The sequence below is a fragment of the Seriola dumerili genome, unplaced genomic scaffold (assembly GCF_002260705.1).
Source record: "Seriola dumerili isolate Sdu_G_001 unplaced genomic scaffold, Sdu_1.0 BDQW01000088.1, whole genome shotgun sequence".
NCBI classification, from domain to species: domain Eukaryota; kingdom Metazoa; phylum Chordata; class Actinopteri; order Carangiformes; family Carangidae; genus Seriola; species Seriola dumerili.
In genome coordinates, this window is record NW_019174343.1 from 4,063,783 (window position 1) to 4,079,929 (window position 16,147).

Here is a 16,147-nt window from a genome sequence, read left to right on the forward strand (position 1 = left end):
TACATCACTCCATGTACTCTTTGCTATTGCCCGGTTCCGTAAATCATATTACTCTGATAAATTCATGATTGATAAATTATCTTCTCTTTGTAGACAATAAAATTAAAATAATTTGTGGTAATTAAGGCAGTCTTTCCATTTATAAACAAGACATTTAAACTCAGAAAATGTAATCGGATAGGAAAAAAATGAAAGGTTGGACTTGTCCTTAAGAAGTCATGTTTACTTGCTCCATAGTTAAAACCTTTCACGTTTTGTTCTTCAATCTCTCAAGGAAAAAAAGTCTTGTAAAGTTCCCAAACATCTTCTTCTCCCTTTTATCTGATCATCTTGTTTCCCGTGGAGTCCCTCTAGACCTTATAGAAGCCTGGGTTTCTACATTTCAGCAGAGAGAAACCTCAGCGTTGGAGTTATACGTGCACTGACGGCACACTCTTGTTGAGCACCTGCGCCCTCATCAGCTGGACGCTGGTCATGATCTTCTTCTGGTGGCCCATCAGTGTCACCCCGAGCCTCTGGATGTCCCTGTACAGCGGACACATATGAACACATTATGGCCTAAATGCACGTTACGTCTCAAATCCAGAAAAAAACCCCCCACAGATATTTGACATATTCTCATTCGATCTTTTTGCATGAAAATGTTTATGCTGTTATGTTTAATTTCCTGTATCTCAACTGCAGAGGTCTTCATGTGAAACAGCCTGCTATTATACACAGGCTATTTTCCATAATTTCCCATTTTTAAGTATAATTTACCACAATGAACCTGTTATCTGAACTTTTCATTTGTTGTTGATATTGTTTTGTGTTAATGCAAACTCAATACTTCTTCCATGTTTAACTGTTGTTGTGATAAATGTAGGATAATGTACATTTTCACAGCATTAATTCCATTTCATTTCTACTTTGCTGTCCTTTCAGTCGGTGTTCAGGCACCATCAGTGGCAACTTTTTGGGAGGTATTTGACCTTTATTAGAGTGGCTATGTGACAACAATGCGACACTGTGATTTGAGTCGCTCATAGTGATGAACCGACAATTATCGGAATCTGCTAACAAGTTCACAGAGTAGTGAACTACATGTAATAAAACTAGTAGTTTAACTACATTTTAGAGTAGCTTGAGTGATTCAAGTAGTTCAATTACTTTTCTACCTTTTTTCCCCAGGCAGTCTCCACCACATGCTTTGTGAAGCACATGTGCAAAAGCTTAGGGCGTTGCTCAGTGCGCACCCAGCTGCAACATCATCATGGATAAACCTCCCGAGTCTCAGCCTGAGGAAGAATCACCGCGGCCATACTGAAGCGGTTATTGTTTACAAAACCAAAACTGACATCCAGCACTTTCCCATGGATAGTGAGGTATTTTAGTTTATTGGTTTATGTTACGACCCGTGAACAAGTAGGCCTTTTTGCAATAAACTGGCTTGTGACTTTTGTGTATTATATTTTGTTAGAATTTTGTATCACATGTACATTGTCAATTTGATCCTGTTTTTCTTTTTTTCTTTCTTTCTATTTTTTTTTTTTTATTCTAAGAAGCTTTAGTGAACCAAACTAGGTTTCTCTCTAGCGTAGCTTTGCTATAGATCAGCTTGCAAAGCCATGTTTTCAAAGTAGCTTCTCCAACACTGCAACCAAGATGTGATTTGTCAGTGTTGTGTTCATGACACCAAAAAATCAACTATTGTAAGTTGAAACAGTTTAAAAGATATAGACAGGAAATGAGAGGAAAGAGGAGTGCATATCATCCTGCAATTGTATTTGAACTGAAATGAACTGGGGATGTTGAATTGAGACGGTTTGTATCCAACACAGATGTTCAAATTAAAAGCCTTTTGAGTGGCTCCAGGGGCATTATCCCAGCCGTCACTGATGGGCCTCCATATATACATCGCTGCAGGAACTTCACTAACAGCAGCTTGACACCGATCAAATCAGCAAAGACGGAGCCATTGGAGCTATTTAGTGAATGTGAACAGTGTTTCTGTTAAAGAGAGATTTGTGGTTATGACATTGTGACTCACCATGTCAGCAGGTCAAACTGATTTTATCTGTATTTGCTGAGATTTACCAGAAGCTAGAACTTACTTCAATCTGTCAGTCAGTCAGTTTAAGCTCTGTGTGCAACGGTTTCTCATCCTGCGGGGCCTTTGCAGTACATCAGCTGGTAGAGCCCCAGCAGCTAACTACTGCCAAAGTTAAATGTTCCCCCATCACCTCTGAACTGTTATCACTCTCCATCACAGTCAGTACTTACCCTTGGTTCATGCCTATGACGTGTCCCAGAGTGTGGTACCCCCCTGCTGCAAAGTGCTCCTTGTAGCGGCCCATCTTTATAGTGTCCAGCCACTCGTCTACTGAGCTACAGCTACTGAAGTCGGGGATAGCTCTCTCCATCAGCGGAGGACTGTTTAAACTGCGGCCAAGAGTGAGAGAGAGACAGATGGCCGTAGATAGATAGAGAGAGAGGAAGATGAATGGGAAGACAAAAAGATTAGTTGGAGAGAGTCCGAAAACAAGAAAAGAGTCAAAAAGTGAGCGAGAGCGAGAGCGACTGGGGGAAAGGCTGCTTTGAAATGCACTAGTAACCGAGGCAGAAAATCAATAGCAGTTAAAATGATAGAGAAGAGGTGGCGGCTGTGGGTGCAGGATGGCTGCTTTGGGTAGATTAATAAAGAGAGAAATCCTTAACACTCCTCCTTCTCCTCTGCCTCTTCCTTCACCTACCGTTTCCCTCACCTCACACACACACACAGACACACACACATGCACAACGCAGAAGCACAATGCCATGCACCACTGACTCCATACGATCTGGGATCTGAACTGAGCAATTTACACAAGTCCAGCTTCAGCCCAGATGTCCTCTCAAACCCGCTTCCACATTCAGCGCGGATCAATGTCAATATCACAGTCGGGCTTTTACTTAACGCACAGCGCGTCTATCAGAGATGAGCTTATTGGAAAACGAACACGACCGCTCGCTTCATCTGCCAGAGAACTTTGAGGGAAACTTTACACCGCAACTTTATCCCACCGCGCTCATGTTTGATAACAGCGGGATGAGATTGGATTTAGTCTGCCTCCCACCCTAGGACAGTTACTTAGTAGCCTAACAGTCTGTCACCATATATTGTCCAAGAGATCATCTTCTCAGCCCCGTGCAGGCGGTGTCTTGCTTTGATTTGAAGCTTAATCCGCTAATCACATGAACCAATATTTGATTAAATTTTGGCGAACAGTCTGGCCAAATTAAATCAAAAAGACTCCTCTGCATGTGACACAGTGCACCCACGTAGCTTCGCTGCAAATATGGATCTATTCAGCGGCCCCGCCCACCTGCAGAGCGTGTCCATAGACTTCAGGTTCTCTGGGTTGCGGATTAGCTTGTCGAGAACGGTGACTATCTGGCAAAAGCGCGGCCTCTCGTTGCGATCCTTCTGCCAGCAGTCCAGCATGAGTGTGTGTAGAGCAGCGGGGCAGCCCATAGGAGCAGGCAGCCTGTAGCCCTCTTCCACAGATTTGATCACCTGCACATGGACAGCAAAATAAGGATGAGACCGCAGTGTCTAGCATGACAATACACTGAATGTTAGTTATTGGGCCCTGTGCTCACATCTCTGTTGGTGAGGTTCCAGTATGGTCGCTCTCCGTACGACATCACCTCCCACATGACCACGCCGTAGCTCCACACGTCACTGGAGGAGGAGAACTTCCTGTAGGCAATGGCCTCCGGGGCTGTCCAGCGGATTGGAATTTTCCCACCCTGTCAGGAACATAACGAAGTTCGACCAAGATATCAAAGAGTTTCTGCGACAGATTTAGAGGACATCTTAATTTACAGAATGATTACCTGACAAGTTTCTACACTTTTCCTGTTATTGTCTACTAATGCCAAACCAGGAATGAACTGATCTTACTAACAAGTATTTCCTATATCTGATGATGTAGCCTCTGTGCCATAGAGCTCCATTTATATACAAAAACGGGTAAAAATCCAGGTGGAAAGTGAAAAAGACATGTTCTCCTCAGACTCAACATTTAAAAGCTAAGTCGACACTTGGAGGTTGTCAAAAACTCATTACATTTCAAAAGAGAACTGTCAACAAATATTCTCAGATGCTGTTTGAACAGCTAAATGCAGGTAAACAAGTGTTACTCTGGTATTATCAGCAAAATGTGGCTCAAATAATAAAAGTAAAAAATTAATGACTTAAGCATGAAAGTTTCAGCATATAATTTGCATACTCCAAGGTTTTATTTCAGATGTGGACACAATTTGCATCTGACCTCTGGTGACCTTGAGAGGTCATTGACCTCGGCATTGCATAAAGATGCTTATTTGCTGCTATGGCCATGTAACATAATTTTGCTTAGACCACCATATTTGCCAGGGGACTGCGGGCCCCTTCATTTCCAGGTGTTGAGGTAGCTATAGCTCGTTAAAAACACTGAAAACTTCTGCTGTGTGTTCTATGAAGTCACATGACTAGCTAGCACATTAGCGAACATTCTAATCAGAAGCTAGCATGCTAGTTGGGTCTGGGTCACACTCATTACTCCAGGGGGCTCTGCCCTGTCCCAGGGGTCACATCTGGAATGCCTCCACATCTTAAAATAAACTTCATGGTTTATAGAAGCAGAGGAGAAAGTTTCATGCTTCAGTCATAAAATGCACAATAACCTTCCATATACAAGCTTATCTGCTGCAATAAGTTCATACTGTTATGTTTACTACTGTTATATTATGTACACAATATAATTATTGCTGTATTATTACCAGTGCCTTAATTTGTAAATAATATAAACTATTGAGTTGCTTAATCTGAAACAATGTATCATATTTTATATGGGTATCATATATTTTGTATGTAGAATTTTAAAGGGCCCTTATTTTCCTCCTCTCCTGTGTTTTATTTTGAAGTGTTGATCCATAAGAAGATTATGATATTTGTGGTTGTAAGAACCAAAAACCATCTCAGTGTAGCCTCTCTCAGGCTTCTCTCTGGAGCTCTAGCAACAACAGGTCAGTGAGCCAATCAGAGGAGATGAGGCTCTGAGTCTCTCTTCTGATTGGCTGACTGTTTTCTGAGTGATCTAATAAAAATATAGCAGATTTCAGGTAAACACTTAGAGAAACCAAATCCTGCAAGGTTGGATGGTGGGTCCAAGTGGGTGGGGCTTGGGGGGCGTGGCTGCTTTTTTGTGACATCACAAAGTTACAGAAGTCCTGACAGCTGGTTTTAAGGCGCAGTTTCTGAATACAGGCTGTGTGCATTTCTCTGTGGACTGAGCACTTTGATACTTTCACAGTATTAATACAGAACCTATACCTGCTTTATCATCAAACAACACATGGACATCTACCTTTGTACTCTATGGGACCTTTAATTGTAAAAGTATCAAGTAAATAAAGCATCAAAATAGAGGTAAAAGTGAAAAGTAAACAGTTTCCCTTTGAAATATAGAAGAAAATATAAGTAGTTAAGTAAAGTACGACCTAAAATGTGTACTAAAGTACAGCACTTGAGTAAATGTACCACTGAGTAACTGTTCATGAAAGCAGAAAGTTAAATTGTGCATGAAAGACTAAAGAGAGCTGGTGTGGACGTGTAGTCAGGACAAGAATAGACTTGCAAATGTTAGCAAGTACGTGAAGCTCTTACATTATTTTGATATAAAGCTGACACTTAATTAGGCTGACAAATGGATACATCACTTCTTAAACAAACAAAGTGCTCCCTCCGGGCTATTTTAAACATCTGAAGGTTACTCTCAAAACGCAGCCCATTACAGACACCTGATGTCCTGCTAAATATTAAAACCAGCAGCATGACCCAGTGGAATTCACTAACCTTACTTCATTATCCTATCCTAATACCTGCAGGTTCTTCAAAGTGACTTTGCTGTCACTTTGATTCCATACAATAAGCAGCTTCACTCACGTTACCCAGATATCCTGACTGTAATTTGAACTGTATTAATCTTCGGCCATTATCAAACATTAATTGGAGATGTGCTGTAATGACACTGTATTGTGTATAATATCACAATCTGAGGTCCTTATCCCCTTCAGAGTGTCTCTGAGTGATGCTGCATGTAATCACCTTGCTTTGTGTAATCTGATCGCTGCGCTTTAACAGACTGTAACAGACAAATGTGTCAAATGCTGATTTCCATCTGTGTGCTGCGAGCTGATAGCATCAGGCTGTGGAAGGAGCTACCTCGGCCCTTTTTTAGTTAAGACTTAATATATTTGTTCCCATGGGGCTGCAGGTTTAATATCAGGCTGCTCTCAGCTGAAGCACTTACAAAGATGATTTTACTTTGCTCCCACTCTTATGAGACTTTGATTGTATTTTTTTTATATTGCTGTTGAACAGTTGTATTTGTCTCTAACTTTTACGTTTGCCTTTTTGCTTCTCTCTTGGCCAAATCTCAGTGGAACTGTGTACTTAAATAAAGGTTTTATAAGAATACAAAATACATTTGAACTTGTCTGTTTATTAAATCTGAAGACATGTATTTGTTCAAACAAAATGATCTGATAACTATGATCACATTAAACACACAGTATATAATATAGCTATATATTCTCTATATATTACCTATCTATATATTGTGTTACATTATAGTTTCTATTATCTAATCACCCAGGGATCCAGTAGAAACACTATGTTTGCTGATCTTGTTTCTCTGATATCTAATGATCCAGATGTATGAAGATGACTGAAATCCTTCATCCAGTTAAAATATATAGTGAAAAACAACTAATATGTAAAAAAGTGTATTGTAAAAATGTGGATTAAAACCGGATAAAAAGTCAATTTTGACCCTCTTGATTGATTTCTGTAGGTGTGAAAATTGCTGGAAACATTTGGGATAATGTAAGTATGTAACTCAACAACAATATATACCATGGGTCTAGTAGTTTTGGGACATTTTAATGTGGAAAAGTTACAGATTATAACTTTAGGACAAGAGCTCAGATTTTACGCTTTGATCTTTTTGGTATCTCTCTCACATGCAGTTTATTGAGAAGATCTTTCAGGATTTGTGGGTTTTGAAGTTCAATATTAAAATACTTGCTGCTCAAGGCCGCTACTATGCCCCAGAGTTTAAACAATAAATATCAGTTTACTTATCTAAGTGATACTCAGTGAAAACAGTTGCTTTATGTCTCCCATGGTTATGGAGTCGCCTCCTCTCTGGAGGCAAAGGGGTCATAACTCCAGCAACACTTGCAGTACAGAACATCTTTATCTTTAGACCAACGCTTTTTTGCCTTGTGGCCTTAATCAAGGTCATAACAAAATATAGTACAAGCAACATTTAAATAGGTTAAGTATGAGACAGAAAAACATATAAAACAGCCAACCATATGCATCCACACACCCATGAGCCACTGCAGCCTCTACAAAGATGGGTTAGGCATATGGTGATGTGGCTTTAGGCCAATTATTGTCCCAGGCTGATAGAGAGGTAAGGGGAATGTCCATTAGAGGACATGGGTGACACCTTATGTAGTCCATTATCTGGTAAAATGCAGGTTAGGGGTAGAGGCCTTAAAACACTAAACTTTATGAAGTGTGATACATACAAAGCTAACAAGATGCGACATAAAAACCTGTCATAAAAAAAGTCACCGTAAAAATATATAAATGCATCCAAACCTCTGCAAAGCCACATAATTGAGTAATAATTGAGGAAGTCTTCATTCTTGCCCCCTGGAAATAGAAGTCAGGATGTTTCAGCCTCTGCGGCTTCTGTTCTTAATCTGTCTCTTGTGAGTCCTCCAACTTCATGGAAGTACATTATTAAATCACTGGAGTATGTCAAATCTGTATAATGCTTCCTCACTGCATGGAACTCATTATGATCATGTAACTGTAACTTTAACATAAGATGATGTATATATACCTACATACTTTTTAGGTTTGTGCATATTTTGAATTACTGTTTTTCTCCAGTCTCATTACATGTGACTGGCGCTCCCTGATACTGACCATGTCTTGTAAACATCTGTGCATGTGTGTGAATGTGTGTGTGTTGCTGCATTAATGCTTGCCTCAATGTGAAAACTCACACTGGTGGTGTATGCAGCATCGGGGTCGTCCTCCAGCACTCGGGACAGGCCGAAGTCAGACACCTTGCACACCAGGTTGCTGTTGACCAGGATGTTGCGGGCAGCCAGGTCTCTGTGGATGTAGCCCAGGTCAGACAGGTAGGTCATACCGGCCGCAATGCCGCGCAGCAGCCCCACTAGCTGGATGATGGTGAACTGGCCGTCGTGTCTCTACAGGAAGGCAGAGAAGAAGAGACAAAGACTGATCAGGAGGGAGGAGGCAGGGAGAGAAAGTTTGAACAGCAGATAAAAAAAAAAAAGTGATGGTATTGCAGAAGAAAAGATGAAGAGTGATAATAGAAAAGATTTTAATCAAGATAGAGAACAGAGTAAAGATAAGAGAATAAAACATGACAGAGATTTGCTTTTAAGTTATAATCTGCAGTATTTTCATATAAGCAAACACTGGGGATGTCTGACATTGTCGATGTAACACAATGTTAAATCAACCTACAGCGTATCTTATTAAAGAAAACTTTAACCCATACTCTCTCTAACCCACCGGTGGCTGAGCACTGTCTCCTGGCAACAATCTTCTAATACACAGGAAGTGATGTGTGTAATATTTCTACTTTGTTAAAACCCTAACCCTGACTCCAAGCATCCACTGACAGTCTTCTAGTCACCTGCTGAGGGAAAAATGATTGAGTAAGCATGATGTCGCTCTCCTGTGAACAGTGTGTAAGTTGAAGAATGACATCTTCCTTAATGTGTGGAGAAAAGCCTTTTGGAAATCCACTGGATTATTCAAACAGATGCTATAAGCTTAAATCAAAGCTTTGGTTAAAGTTGCTGAGAAGCTTACATCTTACACATGATACACATTTTCCAGTTTCCCCTGGGCATGGATGATGATCAGTGATGTCCAAGCCCAAGGAAAAAAGACACACACTAATGTCCACACATTTAGATGGACAACTGAACTTAGAGAAATACAGTGAAAAATAAATTAGCACCAAAGACTGACACAAAATGAAAAGCAAAACAAGATACTCTATACTAGGACTTAAATGGTTTTTAGCTGAAAGCATCGATACCAACCCTGAGGAAAGAGTCCAGAGAGCCGTTCTCCATGTACTCTGTGATGATCATCACCGGTTTACCTGGAGAGACAAAAAACGTACCGGATTATTCCTGTGCTGCACTGAACATCTAAACTATATGAGCGGATTGTTAATGATTACTATATAGAACCAAATATAACATTAATTCTGCTGAGAACGCAAAGGTCTTTGTGTGATCAGTTAAGAGCTGGTACTTTACCACTGGCAACTGAGGTAGGCAGATACAAAGGCACCCCTGAAGAGCAATGTTTGTGTGATTTATGAGATCTCTGGGTTGTTGAGGATGAATTCCATTTTGTATTCCATTGCCCTCTGTACTCTGATCCAAGGAAATATTCGTTTAACGAGATTCAATCGAAGAATCCTGATCTGATTTTGTGTCCGATGCTGTTGTGCTGAGTTGGCTTTTTAATGTAGAGACTTTTGTTTTGGCAAGATTGATAGGAGAAGCCTGGCTTCAGAGGATGCTGTATCCAACATAACTGATGGATTTGAACCTCATCTAAATTTTGGAAGTGATGATTTCTTATGTTGCCATCAAGTTTATGGTTAAGTGTCTTGTAAGCCCATAGGCTGGGCACCAGATATGGTGCAGGACACTCGATTAAACAATATTCATTCATTCATTCATTCATTCATGCATGTTGAAAACTTATTTACTCAATATAAGAATGATTGTTTAAAATAATTATAATTATCCATACAAATGAGTCACAGGTACTCTGGATAATCCATAGACCTGAAACAGTTTCCATGAAGACATGTGGCAGGAGCACAATGTTGGAAAATTGTTCTATTATATAGAGACACTTTGGTGTTTTCAAGGCGAGGCACACCTGCAGCACACGTGTAAACAAGGTGAGATCAGAGAGAATATATACATTTAAAAATGTCGTCTAGTTTTTTTGCGTTGTATTTCTTTATTTTTAATCTTTATTTTAGATGTTTGCTGACAATCTGGTAAAGAAATAGTTGTCTGCTACATCTTTATATTGCGGCATAAATGTGATCCTGATGTGATCAACTATGTGACCCACACAAATAAATTTGGAATTTTAAAATAATAAGTCTTTGTTTTTGGAACCACCAAGATAAAATGTAACCTCAGTGGACAGCATGTCGGTGATTGCAGCAACATGTCTACCTGTACTGTACACTACAGGTGTTACATTGAGCAGACTTGTTAAAAAGAGGGCGCACCAGTTGTCCCGTTTTAAGTGGAGACACCGGGGGAGGAGAAAGGAACGGATGGTCCTGAGGGAGGTATTAGTTGTTAAAGAAGTTTTATTTAATTAGAGATTTTTCATGAGACTGTGTAAACTATTTCCAGTGTACCGGTCTCCAACACGCCTGTTGATTTGCAGTAGAAACTATAAAATGTATCATAAAACTAAAACCCTGAGGTTTCTGTGGTTATTTTGCAGTCTGGTGCGTGTTGCACAACACTGAAGCAGCAAATCTGCCAACATGACTCCTGGTAGAGGCTGCAGATGGAACAGACAGCTGCTGCCTTCAGACGGCTGAAGAAGAAGAAGAACTCACTCATTAATCTGTATTCTGTCTTTTCACCTGCATGATCACACGTCAGCTGGTTGAAAAAATTAAAAATAAAAGAAAGAAAGACGAACAAAACATGAATAGAGGGTGTTGTGTGATTTTAGAGAGGTTCATATAGGTGTGATAAAGTGACCGACAGCTGGCCGGCAGTGGAAGGCGTAAAGCGCCCTCATTCTTGGCACCAGGATTGCAGTGTGGTACTGGAGTCTCGTCACCACACCCTCTTCTGGGCCTTTCATCCCAAGAGGGCCAATGGCTGTGTGCCAGCACATCTACAGTAACACCCACAGGCTCAAAGGCTGGGAGGGCGATAGGCTGCTATTCATTGTGAATGGGACCCGGCACAGAGGTGGTGTCATGAAATTATTTGCAATATAAAAATCCCAGTAGAGATTCATTTTACTCTTTACTGTGTGTAGACCAAAAATGTGTTTTTAATATTAATCATTAAATTCATGCTCTGTTCCAGATGCAGTCTTATTACATCTCTTATGTTCTAGTCAATTATCCTAAAATTGACAGTATATACTGATCTATAGTTTCAGTGGCAGCGTACTCTGTGTTACCACGCCCTCCAGGCGGATGACGTTGGGGTGGTCAAACTGGGCCATGATGGAAGCTTCAGCCAGGAAGTCCCTCTTCTGCTTCTCCGTGTATCCAGCCTTCAGCGTCTTCAGAGCCACTGGGATGTCTCTTTTCCCCGGAAGCCTCATACGCCCGTAACACACCTCCCCAAATTCCCCTAAACACAAGAGCAGACCAATTCAACGCTTTACATTCGACAATAAAAAATATTCCACTGTACTGAACATGCCCTGTGCTTAGCTGCAAACCTACAGATGTAAATGAAAATGTGTGTTAAGGTAATTCGCTGCGTTAGATAAGGGAAACAAATCAACTCATAGGCGGTCTGTCCACATATATGTGCACAACCTGAGGGGAGCTAATCATCCATCAGCGTCTTCCTCGTTAATGCTTATCCTTATCCTCCTTAGTGTAATTCCTGTTATTTGTCTTCCTCGGGTCTGTACTTCACACTCCTCTTTGTGTCTGCAGGAGTCACATGCAGCAGTGTATTGTGGAGCTGACACAGTGTTAGTATTCCCTGCCTGTCTAAGGAGCTTTGATTGACAGCCCCACGCAACGCTCTGATTCCGCTCTGTCATCCTCCTCTCTGCTGCACACCACAGCCTTTACACCAGCCAATGATTTTAAGTTAGCTCAGCCAATGATTCTCAGTGTGTGTGTGTGTGTGTGTCTGTGTGTGTGTGTGTGTGTGTTAGTGCACACAAGTTCATGGTTTTACCTGAACCAATGATTTTCTCTATTTTGATCCTGGAAGCTTCAATTTCTCGGGCAAACTCGTGGACCGCCTGGCAGGGGTCCTCGTATGTGTGTGGGTCGATATAGAACCTCGCGTCGGGGAATGACACTAAGATAAACAACATTACCATTTGGTCACATATCAGAGAATGAGAGCAACATCACATCTGAGCCCCTGTCACTGGTGTGTGGAGGGAGAGATGATGAAAGGGAAGAAATGACTCGGAGAACGGAGCAGACAGAGGGAGGGAGAGAATAAACAGCATATAGGGAATAAGGCCTGTGTGCTTCTGTAATCACTCGGAGCGAGATGAAAATTGTTTGCTCTGAGGATGAACTTTATTACACGGGGATGAGAATACGAACTCTTCAAGGAAGGCGATCTAATCTATCATTGGTAATAATTGAGGAATGGGTCAAACATACCGTGACCATTCTGGTAATGCATCTTCTCCTCGTCGGAATCCTGGAAAGCTTTGCTGTAGCCACAGTGTCTATACAAATCACACACACACGCAGCCAGTCATCCAAACACACACATGCACACACATAAACATACAGCGGGATGAATACAGGACAAAAGTGAAACATTTGTACTATCAAACTCTAACTATAGCTCATAATTAATTAATCAATAATTGTTGGGAATTAATTATTCACTTCAACAGGGCTTTTCATCACTTATTTGTAAGGAACAATCAGTCAGCCTGTTAATACAGTTTTTCTTTACCCTCGTCAAAGAACTTAAAGGGGCAGCACACTCTAAAAAGACATGTTCTCTCATTTACTCCTCGTGGTATCAAACCACTCAGGGAACACGACTGTGTTTGTCCATCCTTCAGACTTTTCCAGCCGCTCTAATACAATAGAGGTGAATACAAAATGAATTTTCATACCACTAAGAGTGAGAGAGAAAACGTCCTTTTTTCGCATTTTTGGTTGACCCATTAAATTCATTTTGCCATTACCTTTTTGTTATTGATTATTACCTTTTTATAGTAGTTAATAAAAAGGTATCTATGGATATGCTTCCATGGCTTCAAGTAAAAATGATTAACAGCAATATTCATGTTAAGACGTCACAATAAACACATCTCAAGAAGACATTTAGGACATTTAACACCTCGTTCACAGACAGACATTCAGAAGTGGCGGCCTGTCTCATGCGTCTGTGGCTTTTTGGGCACACTTGAAATTAGGCAAGTGGTTCACATACTCAACTCCTGTGTGCAATCAAATTGCTCCCTGTGCTAACGTGGTTTGGTACGGGCAGGAAAGTTACTTTGAAACTGTTGTGATGGTCTGTTCACGCATACAGGGCTCTGCGCTCAGTGCAGTCAAATGCACCTCACCCAGTGAGCTGGAGGTGGTATTTTCCTGCAGTGCACTTGGAGATAGGGTGGGGGTCAGAATGAATATATTATCATGGTGGCTGTGTTAGAGGATCTAACAATCATCGCCAGTCACATTCACCACTTTTATCCCCTTTAAACACAGGACTCTCCCTGTCACTGGGAATCCTGTGAAGAGTTTCTCTCAGAGGAAACTCTTCCTTGTCTTGGATGTATAGAGTTTCAAAAAATATGAACAAAGCAGTTCAGACTGCCAAGAGCAGATGATGTGTCTTTTAAGTTGGATCCACTTTTGAATTCACTTTAGACACCTTGATGATCTTACGATCATCATATTTTCTGTGTGTAATAGTGCGCCGTTTGATCTGTCATACAATTATCCATAATATAACCACCGTGGTGCCATTTGTACAGTGAGGGTAGAATCAAAACTGCTGTCAAGCTTTTTCGTGTTGCATTTCCTTATTCCTGGAATGATTTCGTTGTTTAATTCAGTCTAGCTTTGCCTGTTTAACATGGAAAATGATCGCTGACAACTTGGTAAATAAATAGTTTCCTGCCTCATCTTTATATTGCAACATAAACATGATGCTGATGTCAGGGCACCTTGGTGGTTCATCTGGTAGAGCACACACCACGTGGGCTTAGTCCCACCTGCAGCGGCCATGGGTTCGAATCTGACCTGTGGCCCTTGTGGCTGCATGTCATCCCCCGACGTCCCTGTCTCTTTTTCACTTCACTATCTGAATAAAGGCAAAAATGCCCAAAAAAACTAAACATGATGCTGATGTGATCCACCAAGAAATTATGATTTTTAAAAACGCTTTTTGTTTTAGAAGCAGCACCATAAAATGTATCCAAGCAGCTTCTATCACCTCATGTTCATGATGGCAGTGACGTGTCTACCTGTATGGTATTTACCATTACGGAGCTCCAGGTGTTACAATGACCAGACGTGTTGTGGTTACTCACCGTTCTGAATAGACACACATTAGTAGGAGGAAGGAAAAGGGGGTTCTGAATGATTTAAGTTTAAAGATCATGGTTTGGGTTAGTAAAAGTACTTCCTTGAGGTCAGAAGACCTTTGTTGTCATGGTTACAACAACAAGTTTGTCGCTCCATATACTGCGTCGCCTGACTTCCTCCTTTAATAAGCTGTTTGCAACGGTCTTAAATTGAACCTGCGTATCTCCTGCAGATAACTGTGGATTGACAGTGCGCGCCATCACTTCTGCAGATGGAATGGATTCCTTTTGCTTTCAGAAGTCTGTAAAGAGAATCACCAGAGTAAAGGAAGGGCCTTCAGCATAGAGTACCTACTAACTGTCGTGAATTACAGATAATTCCCTCATGAATCTTTTTTCTGTCTGTCTGGCATTAATATTATAAATGCAACTTTTTTTGTCTGCATGATCACGTCAGTAAAATTCCAAAGACGAGCAAAATACGAATAAAGGGATAAAATCGTGTGGTTATAAGGGGGTTTATATGGGTGGGATTTTATCACTTTACTATAGAATAAAAGTTCAGCAGTTGATTGCAATGCACAGAGCGAGGCACACCCTCAGCCACACCTCTCCTCCAAGGTACCAGCACGGCAAGTGGTGCAGTCAAGAAAATAATCTCAGTGCACCGCAGGAAAATACCATGTTTCTGGTGTGCCACTGTATTTCGCACCATGCACTGGCAAGAAAATAGAGCCCACAGACTCAAAACCTGGGAGTGATAGACTGCTATTTGTAGTGAATGGGACCTGGCATTGCAGCCCAATCTGACGCAATGTGAGCAACAACCAGGTGAGAGCCAATCACTTTCACTTTAATGCCAGCGGTAACAGAAGCACAGAGTTGTTTACTACTCCCTCCAGCACAGACGCAGGAACGCAGAGCCGATCAGTCTTCCCAGCTCTGATGACTGTGTTGTATTTAAAGTGTTTCAATAAGACTGTGTAAACATATAAAAAATAAATTAAAAAAAAGACTATTCTGTAACTCAGGAAACACACTGTGCAACAAGACATCAACAACTTCCTCATGTGTGCTTCCTACGAGGCCAGGAACTTCCCACCACTTAAAACATGAAGCTTTCAGAGTAGCTTGTAGCTAGTGACGTGACAAGCTACTCTTCTTTGGAAGTGACACTACACCTTTGTCGAAGGTCGCAAGTTCTACAAGTTACTGAAAAAGTTGCTTTTGTGGAGCGGAGCAAAAACCAGTCTGTGCTTCAGTTTCCTGTGGGAATGAAAACAGGCACTATTGGCTGTGACTGAGCTGCTGGGCACTTTTCTTATATCGGTGGCCGACGGCAACACTGAGGCCGCATCCTGTCACTTCATCAGTGTTTGAGTTCATATCTGTGAACGTGGTGTTTGGCATCTCTTAGGATTCCACTTTGTGTGGTAGTAACCACTGCTAGAAAATTTAACCTCCTTGGTAGTATAGTAAAGTATTAAATAAATAAATAAATATTAAATAGCTATTATGAAAATAGTAGATTATTATTAAAATAATAGATTTGTTAGTCCATTTCAAATTGAAATATTTAAAAGGCACATGGTATTTCTGTCTGTACAGGGCTGGTGAGACATCCACACTTCTGCTAAAAGCTAATTTGCCAATTATTTGTTATAATGTCCCAGTAAGTGATGAGATGGAGACATTAAAACCATCCATAAGTCTCTAGCATGCTAGCATAGAATACACTATCTTAAGTGATAGCAG

The 16,147-nt window shown here is 40.9% G+C and overlaps 1 protein-coding gene across 1 annotated transcript in view; it reads right to left on the reverse strand.

The window, feature by feature from the left end:
• Positions 1 to 410: 410 nt before the first annotated feature.
• Positions 411 to 16,147, reverse strand: part of epha8 (EPH receptor A8) — a 125,815-nt gene continuing 110,078 nt past the window's right edge. The window contains exons 12-20 of the mRNA XM_022744817.1: positions 12,501 to 12,568; positions 12,058 to 12,183; positions 11,308 to 11,493; positions 9,172 to 9,233; positions 8,092 to 8,301; positions 3,622 to 3,771; positions 3,345 to 3,535; positions 2,263 to 2,421; positions 411 to 525 (exon numbers count right to left, since the gene is read on the reverse strand). Coding sequence (XP_022600538.1) covers positions 411 to 525; positions 2,263 to 2,421; positions 3,345 to 3,535; positions 3,622 to 3,771; positions 8,092 to 8,301; positions 9,172 to 9,233; positions 11,308 to 11,493; positions 12,058 to 12,183; positions 12,501 to 12,568 — 1,267 coding nt within the window. The remainder of the gene's footprint in view (positions 526 to 2,262; positions 2,422 to 3,344; positions 3,536 to 3,621; positions 3,772 to 8,091; positions 8,302 to 9,171; positions 9,234 to 11,307; positions 11,494 to 12,057; positions 12,184 to 12,500; positions 12,569 to 16,147) is intronic.